Here is a 13,555-nt window from a genome sequence, read left to right on the forward strand (position 1 = left end):
GTATGCTAACATATTTCAGCCATAACAACTATGAGGAAGGCTGTTATAGCCAAACTTGTTAGTGTACTGTTATTGTGTGTTTTTACACGTAGGCCCTAAATATGTATTGTGCCAAGTGTTGGCTTAATTCTCTTATGGACTATTCATATAGCCAGTAGCTATTCATGTATTAATATTGATTTATTACAGGTATTTATATATGGCCAACAAGTTATGCAGCAGTTTACATATATGGCATATCTACATCAGTCCGTGCCATCAGAGAGCTTACAATTTACTGGGTCCATTTTTTTTTCTCCTTACAATCAATACTAGATCTTTATCCTAGGGTCTGGTATAGATGTTGAAGGGAATCCCCGGCTGCTTGTTTGAAAAACAAACGCAAAAGAGCCTATATAACACAGACTGCTCTACTACACAAATCAATAAATATTTTTTATTGATGCATATAAGATTCCAAAACCCTAATGCATTAAAAAAAAATTAGGGCAACATCACAACTATGTGTGTCTGTTACCACAAGTGCAGTACATGGGTGTCGGGGGTGCTCTCATTAATTTCTCTCTTTTTATTCTTTATTTATTTCCACAGTTCCAGAAAGATTGCATGTACTGGCAGTACTACTCTCAGGTGGAGTAAACTTGCATAGTAAGGCACAAGTATGAAACATGAACAAATAGACAGACATCAAGTTGCAAACCAGCTCAAAGAGCATACAGCATATGGTATATCCACATCAGTCCGTGCCATCAGAGAGCTTACAATTTACTGGGGCCATTTTTTTCTCCTTACAATCCAAACTAGATCTTTATCCTAGGGTCTGGTATAGATGTTAAAGGGGATCCCTAGCTGCTTGTTTGAAAAATAAAAGCAAAAGAGTCTATATAAGATAGACTGCTCTACTACACAAATCAATCAATATTTTTTTATTGAAACATATAACATTCCAAAACCCTAATGCATTAAAAGAAAACAAATCAGGACAGCATCACAACTATGTGTGTCTGTCACCACAAGTGCTGTACATGGGTGTTGGGGGTGCTCTCATTAATTTCTGTCTTTTTATTCTTTATTTATTTCCACAGTTCCAGAAAGATCACATGTACTATCAGTACTGCTCACAGGTGGAGTAAACTGGCATAGAAAGCACAAGTATAAAACATGAACAAATAAACAGACATCAAATTGCCAAACTAGCCTAAAAAGCATATGTATATCAAAAACATTCCTAAATATTAATAGGTAATAAAGAGTGCACTGTGATCTAAAACTGCAGATTGAACATTTTCAATTAGTGGACATGACCTAGAGTGAAATTGACTGAGGAGATGAAGGAGGGAAATGTGGATGGAGAAAGAGCGGGAATGAGAGAAAAAAATTTATATTAGCCCATCAGCAGGAATACAGGTGATCCTATTAATATAACAAATTCATTTTTTTTCATTAAAAATATTTTGCTTTTTGATTAGTATGTTGGACTGAATATATGACTTAATACTGTATATGACTTAATAGGCGGTTGATTCGGTATAAAAGCCCAGCTTTGGGTTCAGAAACTGTGCTGTATCTTTATTTTTAACACCTACCAGGGCTCTATTTTGCAGTACTGCAGCATCTTGTATGGTGTGGCTTCTTCTGTTATTTACAAAATGAGAATTCTCTGAAAATGCCACTGCTCTTTTCTCTTGAGAGAAAAGTGTTTATGTTGTCTTATGAAAATGTGCCCATGCTGTGCTTTAAAAATGCAACAAATACTTGTAAGACTCTCAAGCATACATTAACAATCCAATTTTACACATTAAAAGTTACAAATCTAGAGACTTTCATTTTAAAAATGACTTTTGAATTATATTAATTTATTCTTCAATTCCACTACAGAGTAAGCTGAACTTGTATAATTTTCTGCTTGTTTGACCTCTGTTTCAGAGCATTCTTTGTTTGATACAACCAAGGGGTCTTCACCAATCTTCGAATATACAAAATGGGGTTCCATGCCAACTTCTGCATATTCTGAGCTGGGTTCAAATTGAGGTTTCATACCAACTTCTGAATACACTGAGATGGTTTTATTTTCAGATTCCATGCCAATTTCTGAATATTCTGAGCTGGGTTCAGCTTGAAGTTTGTTCTCTTGGCCTATACCAATTGCATAGGGTGTACCTTTGAACACACACACATACATTCCATTAAAGTGATTGTAAACCCTCATCTTGTAAAACAATCCATTCAATTTAAAATAGAAATTAAAGGCAAAACATTTGTGTATAGATATAAAAACATTATAAACACCTGTTTTCCCTTTTTTATAAGCGATCACATACCCTCTGTTCTCTGCATATGAAGTTTCAGCACAAATCTGATCATGGAAGGGGAGCAGCTGAGTTCTCAGCACAGCTAGAAAACTGACCATGCTGTGCTCTCATGCTTATTGTGGTCAGTTTTTAGGAGGAGAGCAGAAGGACTGACAGGAACACCAGGTATTTCACACAAAGGAAGCAATAAAAAGAGAACAGGATACTTTTCCTACAAGTACATGGTACAGCAGACATATGTCAGGAATATGAAATTCTGGGTTTACAAATTCTTTACACACATAATAATGAACATTCATACTTTGGGTAGAGCCAGTATATTAGCCTGGACAAATGTGAAGGATTGAAATCATGTATATGTAAATGATAAGACCTTTTCAAAATATATTTGTTTGTTTACGACACTATGTACATTCACTATTCACTGCATGTTGGGTAAGTTCCTTGGTGACTGAGAACTATGATATAATCTGTGCAGCACAGAACTGTGGGAAATCAAAATCAGTCAAAAAAAAGTCATATTGTGCATGTAGAGATGTGCTGGTTGCTTTAAATCTTAAACAGCAGTTGCAAAGCATTTTTTTTTCTTTTCCCTCTTTGTGAGTGACAGACAGGGAAAGCAGGACTGTGCTCTGATTGGTTGTTGCTACAGCTGAGAAGGATCCACCCATAGCAGAACTGTTGCAGCTGGACATATGATTGGCTGTGGAGGAAAGGAGAGAGGAAAAAGGAAGAAGAAGCACATGTGGGGAGGCAGACATTTCCAGGGGACAGCATGGAGCAAGGGCTCCTGGTGTAAAGTCACACAGTCTCACTCTCTGTGCTGCTAGAGCCCATGGACTGGGCTGGGAGTGTGTAGCAGAGAAATTGTTGCAGGAGGACAGTGTGCAAACTAAGGATTGTCCTGCCTGACACTCAGGATTACAGCTACTAAAGTGCAAAGTGCAAAGTCTGGAGCTGCTGAAAGAGAGGATTTCTACTGCTGTCTAATGCTATCTAGAGGACAATCCAGAAACAGTGAGTACTCTGTAATGAAAGGGGATTTTGATATTGCTGCATTTGCTGTTCATCTCTGGAGAATGGTCATGAGAAAGCCTGCTCTCTAATTCTCAGAGTGACACAGATCTTGGAAAGCCCAAGGCGCTCAGAATTAGCTATTCCTGCTGCTGATTGATGAGAGAAATCTGTCACTGTATATTACTGGGTTGTCTCCTCAAGACTTGTGCTGTGGCTGAAGAATGTGTTTAGTTCCAAGTCCCCACAGAAGCTTGCTGCTTTGAATATACTGAGCAAGTGTCAGTATATCAGGATTTCACCTGTATGGTAAAGATTTGTTGAAGTGTTGTTTTTCTTCTATTGCAATGTTCACTGGAAGATTCTGCTTAAAGGAGACTGTGCTATCCTGCTACCCCTGGATTACAAATACTCTCCCATGCAGAGAGTGAGCGCTCTTCCATTGATTAAAGGGCCCCAATGTTGAGAGACTTTAAGTTTCATCCCACTGGCCAGTGGTTAGGTAGGACATTTCTGCTCTAGATAGTACTGCTATAGCAAATGTCGGTAGGCTGCTGAATCTCATTGGCAGTTGTTGTTTCATGTGTCAATGTCGCCCTAGTCAGTGTGATATTAGCCAGTTTTGGAGTCTTTGGCGAGTGAATTGTGACTTCTTACTGTGTTATGCAAAGTGGTATCTGTGTTTTATGTACCTTACCTATGTTAAATCAGCTAGTTCTTTTTCAGGGTTTGTCTTCTTCAATAAAACCCATATAAAATATTCTCAGAGTGTCGAAGTGTTCTGTGTATAATCGGATCTGTCACCAGAATCAGGTGAGAGCTGAACCTATATATCTAGCCAAGCATCACTCAAGGGTGTGCTACATGTAACACTATCTTTTTTTTTGGTGCATTGGGTCTGACCAGGATGTTCATTCTTGTTGTGGAGGTATAGAAAGAAGTAAGATATTTACAATATCTCACAGAAGTGAGTACACCCCTCACATTTTTGTAGATATTTTATTACATCTTTTCATGTGACAACACTGAAGAAATGACACTTTGCTACAATGTAAGCTAGTGAGTGTACAGCTTGTATAACAGTGTAAATTGGCTGTCCCTTCAAAATAACTCAACATACAGCCATTAATGTCTAAACCGTTGGCAACAAAAGTGAGTACGCCCCTAAGTGAAAATGTCTAAATTGGGCCCAAAGTGTCAATGTTTTTGTGTTGCCACCATTATTTTCCAGCACTGCCTTAACCCTCTTGGGCATGGAGTTCACCAGAGCTTCACAGGTTGCCACTGGAGTCCTTTTCCACTCCTCCATGACAACATCACGGAGCTGGTGTATGTTAGAGACATTGCGCTCCTCCATCTTCCGTTTGAGGATGCCTCACAGATGCTCAATAGGGTTTAGGTCTGGAGACATGCTTGGCGAGTCCATCACCTTTACCCTGAACTTCTTTAGCAAGGCAGTGGTTGTCTTAGAGATGTGTTTGGGGTCGTTATCATGTTGGAATACTGCCCTGCGGCCCAGTCTTCGAAGGGAGGGGATCATGCTCTTCTTCAGTATGTCACAGTACATGTTGGTATTCATGGTTCCCTCAATGAACTGTATCTCCCCAGTGCCAGCAGCACTTATGCAGCTCCAGACCATGACACTGCCACCACCATGCTTGACTGTAGCCAAGACACACTTGTCTTTGTACTCCTCACCTGGTTGCCGCCACACACGCTTGGCGCCATCTGAACCAAATAAGTTTTTATTGGTTTCATTAGACCACAGGACATGGTTCCAGTAATCCATGTCTTTAGTCTGCTTGTCTTCAGCAAACTGCGGGCTTTCTTGTGCATCATCTTTTAGAAGAGGACGACAGCCATGCAGACCAATTTGATGCAGTGTGCGGCGTATGGTCTGAGCACTGACAGGCTGACCCCCCACCCCTTCAACCTGTGCAGCAATGCTGGCAGCACTCATACGTCTATTTCCCAAAGAGAACCTCTGGATATGATGCTGAGCACGTGCACTCAACGCCTTTGGTCGACCATGGCGAGGCCTGTTCTGAGTGGAATCTGTCCTGTTAAATTGCTGTATGGTCTTGGCCACCATGCTGCAGCTCAGTTTCATGGTCTTGGCATTCTTCTTATAGCCTAGGCCATCTTTATGTAGAGCAACAATTCTTTTTTTTAGATCCTCAGAGAGTTCTTTGCCATGAGGTGCCATGTTGAACTTCCAGTGACCAGTATGCGAGAGTGAGAGCGATAACACCAAATTTAACACACCTTCTCCACATTCACACCTGAGACCTTGTAACTCTAACAAGTCACATGACACCATGGAGGGAAAATGGCTAATTGGGCCCAATTTGGACATTTTCACTTAGGGGTGCACTCACTTTTGTTTCCAACAGTTTACACATTAATGGCTTTTTGCTGAGTTTTTGCAGGGACATCAAATTTACACTGTTATACAAGCTGTACACTCACTACATTTCTTCAGTGTTGGCACATGAAAAGATATAATAAAATATTTACAAAAATGTGAGGGGTGTACTCACTTCTGTGAGATACTGTATATTGTTTTAGTACCCTTTTAGCCTATATATTGGTTGCAGATATCCGTTCAAACTTTAGCAGTGAGCCATAGAGCAATTTGAAATATTGTAGATTAAGGACTGTGCTAGTAGATTCTGTGGATGATGCTAGGGATTTACTGTGTTCAGTCTATAAGTACAATGTCTTCCTATCATTCATATTTAGTGTGAGTCACCATATTGGTGAAATACTTACATTCATATTCTGTGGGCAGTGTGTTGGAATGGCTGAAATGTTAAAAAGAAATAACACATTAATATATCACTTATTTGAATTTTTATATATTTCAGCTTGTGCAATTAATTTAAAAACCATAAGATATAAGAAAATGTTAAGATGAAGCGATCAGTTTTTTATGACGTGTTACTCGGCAGATTTAAAATGTAACGGAGGGAAGAGGGAAAGAGAGAGAGAGAGGGGGGGGGGAGAGAGAGAGAGAGAGAAAGAAAGAGAAAGATCAGGAAGGCCAAATATAGCAATTAACACGTTATTAAAAAAAAACTTTTCAAAGTTATGGACAAAAAAAACAATGCACTGGACACTACAGGCAGTTCAAGCAGTTTGAAACTTTAGCTCATTTTAAACTAAATGATAAAATGTGGAACAGGGTACTGCAGAGGAAGAGGACTGAGCTGGGAAGTTCAGAATTCTGCATGGCATGATATGTATGCAAAATTATAAATATATATTCCAATTTGTTCTTAGACCAGCTTTAAAGATTTTCTCTACATTCTGGTTATGTCCTAAAAAGTCAACTTGCTACTTTGGCTCTAAGCCCAATCGTTAGGTGGTTTAGATAGAACTGGATTCCAAAATTTAGAGATTTTTCAACACAGCATGTTTGGAAAATCTGTGGGTTTGTCATTCATTATGGTGCTGATGTATATTACTTTGAATGAAGCATAGTGTAATTGCTTTACATACATAAAGCTACACTAAAATCTTGGTGCAAACAGTACTTCACCTGTGATTTGCTCTTCTCTGTTTCCCTGTTGAGGAAAAAACAGAAGTAGGATGACAATTTAGCTCACACACAAGTTGTTTTCATACAAGTTATTTTCTGCAAAAAAAACATTTTCTATAATAACTCATACGAGTTATTTTCTGAAAATGAATGATCTTACCTTTATATTTTATGCAAAGTATCATGAGACACAGAATAGCACCAACTGCAACAAGTCCTCCAATGGTTCCAAGGACAATAGAAGAAATACGGTCTGACAAATAGAACATTAAGATAGTCAAAACAGAGATTGCAAGAATGATTTTCTGTCTTTGCTGATGAAATATGTAATGTACACTTAATTGTATCTGCCAGATGATTGCAGATTCTGTGATCACCAACCAATTAAAATCCATAGAAAACTAATTTTTTCATTTTGTAAAGAGTTTTTGAAAGCTGAACTCCCCTCACACTGCAAAGATTAAATGCTTGTTTAAAGGGAACATAAACATTAGGTTTACTTACCTTTTTGCTTGCTTCCCAGACAGCTGCTACTCTTCTCTGACCTTTTCTCTCTAAAGCTCCTGGTTTTGAGTGGGCTTTTGGCATCACAACTTGCAATGCAGGATTTCTGGTCCTCCATTGTGAGTGATGTTGTCAAAGTCCCTGTGACCAGCAGAGCAACAAAGAAAATTGGCTCTGATGGACCAGTTGTGCAGCTGGGAGGAAGCCTGTGGGAGCAAGGGATAAGGAAAGTAAAACTGCTTTTTATTTTATCCCTAGACAAAACTGAGCAAAACTGAATGTTGGGTTGCCTGTAAAAGTAAAAATAATGAAATAATTGGGTTAAAAACAATAGTGCAAAAACTGACCCTGGACTTTAAGTACACCACAACATAAAGATTATTGGTAAAACATTTTATTTGGCATCAAAATTGTTAAAATCAAATTTAAATAATCAAGTATGAGACAATATGCAAATCAGTATATGCAGTTCTATTTCCTTATTACCCCTCCACCTTCCTAGCCCTCAATTAACCACTGATTCAGCATGTGTGTAGCATTTGTGTCTAACATATTATCACATCATAAATGACGGCTTGTGGAATGGTGTAGCTTCCTCTATATACAGTATTTGGCAGGTACAGGATAGCCCATTGCTTAGTAGAGGGCATGAGGGGTAAAAAGATGCCAAGCATTGTTTTACACTTAAATATTTTAACTTGATGTTAACAATTTTGATAGCAAATAAAATTATGTTTATTAGTACTTCATGTAATTGACAGATTCTACTCCAATTAGTCAAAACAGCCTGTACTTTCTGAATCACTTCACAGAAGTGAAAAAATAAATCAAAAGTCCTTATCTGCATGTTTGCTCAGTGGTTAAAAGCATTGATGCAAGAGGGACCCATTTGAAAAGTGCCAAGTAGTACAAAGTAGCAATGGCAGTCTGTGTCTCAGGAAGGGTTTCCTTTAAAACAGGGGTCTCCAAACTTTTCAAACAAATGGCCAGTATACGGTCCTTCAGACTTTAGGAGGGCCAGATTAGTGCCAGTGAGGATAGAATATGTCCTGGTCCCAGCGTCAGTGAGAAAAAACATGGCCTCAGGGTTGATGGTCAGTAGGAGGAGTAGTGCCCCATCATTGGTATTAGTGGGAAGAATAGTACACCATCATTGGTTTTAGTGGGAAGAATTGTACACCATAATTGGTTCTAGTGGGAAGCATAGTACACCATAATTGGTTTCAATAGAAGAAGTTCTGCCGCATTGTTGGTCTCAGTGAAAGGAATAGTGCCCCAAGGGCTGGATAAAGGGTAGTAAAGGGCCATATCCAGCCCTCAGGTCGCAGTTTGGAGACCCCTGCTTTAAAATAACAAAAAGCAGGGTCTGACTGGACACCAGAGAATTCATGCAGAGTATTGGCAGCACTGCTCAGCCTAGGAAGTGACTCCTGAACCCAGAACCAGAAACACAAGCTGTGGATCGTCTCATCATAAAAGCAATCACTGATACCAATGCTGGACACTCTTTCCCCTTGCTGACCACCAAGGCAGGGGACATTTTTTTCACTCCTATTGGGGCATACATTACATACTCCTGACCACAGCTAGCTATACTATGTGCTTTATATTATATACTCCTGACCACTACACTGTATACACTATGTTGCTTAGTTTTGGCTCCTGAATTTTGTAAGCTGTACTACATTACATATTTCTCACCAAATGTACATTTTTTAAACCAGGTATTGGTTGCCAAGTAGCCCCCATCTATATAACAAAGACAATCTAAATCAAGGTAGTGTTAGACAAAGTATAAACTCCATGCCCATTTTCCATGTTCAGAAAAGAATATGTAAAAGAGGAGTTTCAGGTTTAGAGCTCCTGGCCAAGGTGTTTTTTATGGGGGGGGGGGGGCTAAAAAATCAGGGAGTCAGATAAGGGGAAGGCCACAGGGCAATAATTCAAATACAGTGAGGGACGGGCATAAATATAACAAGGAGGCAATAGGGCAGCAGGCGACAATCTGGTACAGCAGGGACTTAGTCCCTGGGCAACAATCCAGGCACAAAGAAAGAATGGACATTGGTCCGGTATGGCAGTGGTGAAGTCCTTAGCACAGGACAACAGTGTGGGCACACAGCAAGGATGGACAGAGGGCAACAATCCAGGCACAGCAGGGACAGGCAGCAGTAGACAAAGCAAGGGTTCAGTTGCTCACCAGCCAACAGCAGCATCATTGAAGGAAGTCCAGGCACACTGTCAGGGAAAAGGAGGTCCAAAAGGCAGGGGTCCTTCACCAGCCCATTGCAAGTCCTCAGAGGGCTGTATGTCCTGGCTGCAGCTTCAGGACCACACAGAAAGCAGCTGAAGGAAGAGAAGGGCAGAGGGTAGAGTAGCGTGCCAGTGTCCAGAAAGCCTCACAGACAATGCCAAACTAAAAGTCCCAGCAGCGCAGAAAGCAAAGCACAGTCTATACAGAACTATCTGTCTCAGTAGTACCATGCATCTTTTAGCCCCCTTCTAGTCAGACCTGCAGCCATGAGCTCCTCTGTCCATCACTGATGTAAACTCTGAACAGTCTGACACTGGCTGGTATTTTGAATTCAGCCAGAGATCTCAGCTCCCATTTGTCGTTGCCAAGTTGTCTGGTTCCATCCTGGTACAGAATACAATAACTTATGCACCACCTACTGAATGCAGCCTCACTTCCTACCCCCTGCGGGGACATAGAAACTCACAAACCAAATTATGCAAAGTTGACATTGTTACTCCCTGCATTTGCATTAAGACCGTCAGAGATGGTTTGAACCTCAGCTGGGACCAGCCAAGATTTGAACCATCTATGGGCAGGCTGATTGTACCCAAGACGATTGTTGTATGTGGGATTTTACATGCGATTATTGCTAGCAGCTATTATAGCTGCAAACAGTAATCTCTGTGTTCTACCGGCATGGACAGCTCCCCCTGTCTCCCTTACAGGAGAACACAATAGCTCTGCAGGAGAGATTCTCCCATCAACACTGTGTTGATGGGAGAATCGAGCAATTTTCAAAGAAGATCGCATCATGTATGGCTTCCCTTAGAGATTGTCAAATTCAAAAAACAAAAATTAAGAAAAATCCAATATTTCTGATCTCCATTAGATTGTCTTTTACCTCTTCCTCATTGCATAGAAAGATAAAGCCCAACTCTGAGCTCAGGTCACCCTCATACACCCTTTCCTTTAAAAAAATCTACTCATACCTTTTTTCAAGTGTCTTAAGTCTAGAGACATCACAGGTCCTTTTCACCCTCCTTTTCCTCCAGGTGTCAGCAGGTCCTAAATTTTGCATAGAGCAGAGCAATGTAACTATGTGCTACTGCTCTCTGCAGTGTTCATCTGTGAGTCCAGGATGAGGGGACTGGCCCTTGGTTGCCTAGGCTCACAGGGACTGGGTTAAATGATGCTAGGCACTAGTAGGAAAGGAAATGATAGCTTCTAGGGACTACAGTTTTTTCCGTTATGCCATTGGTTATGCTCATTTACAGAATAGAAACTTTGATTGTTGCAATATTTTCCTTCTAAAGGATCATTCTACAGTCCCTAGGGAAGGGGCTAAATAACAAGTACCTTTTTTTCGCTGCATCGCCTCCTGGAACACCAATGCTGTAGAAAAGCACAAGTCTTAACAACATTAGGCTGATGTTTTTAGGGGCTTTGGTGGGGGATTCCATTTTTGTTGGTGACCCTTCTTGAAGCAACCACTTTAAAAACTGAAAGTGTACCTTGGTGTTCATTAATGTGCATTACTGGTGTTTACCAAGCTTTGACATGGAAACTATTATCATTCATTGCATAGCAAATGTAGAACTTGTATATAACTTGGTATATCAATATGCCTGGTATATAAGATTAATTTATATTGCATAATTAGAAATTAACATACCAGTAGTCTCTGCATACTCATTAATAACTTGAATACGTTTTTGGTAACTTTAATAAATCTTTTATTTACTCTTTTCCATTTATGGGCACTTTTATCAAGGTAAAATACAATACAGATATACTCCCCACTTTGGGAAGTTGTAATATTTTAAGCATCCAGATAATGAAATTAATTGAAGAAGATGCTGCAGAGACCTGACTAACAGCAGAGAGGAGGGTTGAGTAAGTAAAAAAGGGAACAGAGGGGCACCAGACTAAGTGCAGCATAAAATGATATGATTTACTGAAACACATACAATTGGCAACTCACTAAAAGGTGAAAAAGACAGGCATGCCTATAAGTTGTCCGGATATCTCCCCTGGAGGTTCCTGCTTCCAGGAGGTTAGGGTAGTCTGGCGTGGCTGGGCTGTGGGGCTGGAACATCCAAGCACGGCCATCCGCCACGATGGCCAGCGTGGAACGCAAGAAGGCGACAGACCGGACGTGATGTCAATGGGGAGCTTGATGATGTAAAAGTGGGCGATAATGCATTTTGAAGCTTCTTCTTCAGACCTGATTGGCCAGTAGGAATGGCCATTTAACTGTTTCAAATGGGGCGGGATCGGTAGGGGAATGGAATTACAAGGAATGTGGCCATACTTCAAGGGGAACATTATTTTCACACCATACAATAATGGAACAATATATATCTCGGTAGTATGCCATGAGTATATACAATTGGAAATATGTAAAAATGCATAAAAATAAATAAAGAAAACAATTGCATTTAAATATCTCTAGACATATGCTTGCCCATACTGTATATACACTCATATACAGGAATACCCACATACTGGTACAATTACAAAATGTAACAGAGGGGTGTTTAAAAACCTTTAAATAAAAATGGAATCTGAAGACAGGTAAAAACAAAAATGATAAACAATAGATCTGCATGAAATTAAAAAATAAGAATATATCTGTACGAGTGTTCACACCGATGTGTATACATATGGGCTCTCATATTTGCGTAACTGGCATACGTATACATATGAAGTAATTATTACGTTTAGCACTGATACCATTATATTCAAAATTGAGAACCTAGGGGATGGACAAGAACAGACATTATTAAGTTACATAAATATATGTACTAAGGAGTTGGAATGAAGGTGGGGGGAATGTGGTATCGCAAAAACCTGGAAGTGTGTAAAGCAAAAATAAGATAAAAAACAAACACTAAAAGGAAATTATCTGTATGTATCTCTAGATAATATTATGTCTATCCATATATATATATATATATATATATATATACACACACACACACACATATATATATATATATATATATATATATACGGTCTAGTTGGCATAACTGGGGGCAAAATTGCTTTGCCAATCTTTTGCAGGTAGTACTCATTTTCAAATTGGAAATAATTGAGTTCAAGACAAAAACTTGTGGCAGTAAGGATGAAATTAGACTGTTTGGAATGGGATTGAGGTTGGAGGTGGGATTTGTTGGAGACAAATGTAGAGCAGTTTGTAGGCCCAGCTCTTGGGGTATTATGAACATACATGGAGGTAGACCCATAATTACATGGGCTCCCAAGTGTATGGATGCAATAGTTTAACAGGTGAGTGCCATCCCGGATGTAGGACAGGAGGGCCTGTGCAAATGGTTGAAGAAAACTATCAATATATAGGGAATAACTGGTGGTGATACTCTCCAAGGACGCCACTACAGGGCGCCCTGGTGGATTTTGTAGACTTTTGTGCACCTTAGGGAGATGGTAAAAATATGGTACTTTGTAGAAATCTCTACAAAAGAAGGCTGCCTGCTGTTTGGAAAATATCCCATTTTGAATGGCAATAACAATGATAGATTTGGATTCATTGATAAACTTGGAAAGGGGATCAATGGTGAGTTGTTGTTTTTTTGCTTTACACATTTCCAGGTTTTTGAGATACCACATTCCCCCCACCTTCATTCCATCTGGGTTGGTAAGTAATCAATAAGGAAATATAACCCCTTATATGTGTGGCTATACATACATATATTTAATGTAAATTAATAATGGCTGTTCTTGTCCATCCCCTAGGTTCTCAATTTTGAATATAATGGTATCAGTTCTAAACCTAATAATTACTTCATATGTATACATTTGCCAGTTAGGGACATATGAGAGCCCATATTTATACATATTGGTGCGATCACTCATACAGATATATTCTCATTTTTTACTTTCATTTTTTATTTTTCAATTTCATGCAGATCAATTGTTTTATAATTTTGT

The 13,555-nt window shown here is 39.4% G+C and overlaps 1 protein-coding gene across 1 annotated transcript in view; it reads right to left on the reverse strand.

Annotated features, from left to right (window-relative positions):
* Window positions 1-911: 911 nt before the first annotated feature.
* The window catches only part of LOC149447602 (uncharacterized), a 42,020-nt gene continuing 29,376 nt past the window's right edge, over window positions 912-13,555 (reverse strand). The window contains exons 5-8 of the mRNA XM_089652351.1: window positions 7,028-7,120; window positions 6,868-6,892; window positions 6,099-6,130; window positions 912-2,160 (exon numbers count right to left, since the gene is read on the reverse strand). Coding sequence (XP_089508477.1) covers window positions 1,847-2,160; window positions 6,099-6,130; window positions 6,868-6,892; window positions 7,028-7,120 — 464 coding nt within the window. The 3' untranslated portion in view covers window positions 912-1,846. The remainder of the gene's footprint in view (window positions 2,161-6,098; window positions 6,131-6,867; window positions 6,893-7,027; window positions 7,121-13,555) is intronic.

This window comes from Staurois parvus, unplaced genomic scaffold (assembly GCF_062004578.1).
Source record: "Staurois parvus isolate SC_StPar_1 unplaced genomic scaffold, SC_StPar_1.0 ptg000682l, whole genome shotgun sequence".
Lineage (NCBI taxonomy): Eukaryota > Metazoa > Chordata > Amphibia > Anura > Ranidae > Staurois > Staurois parvus.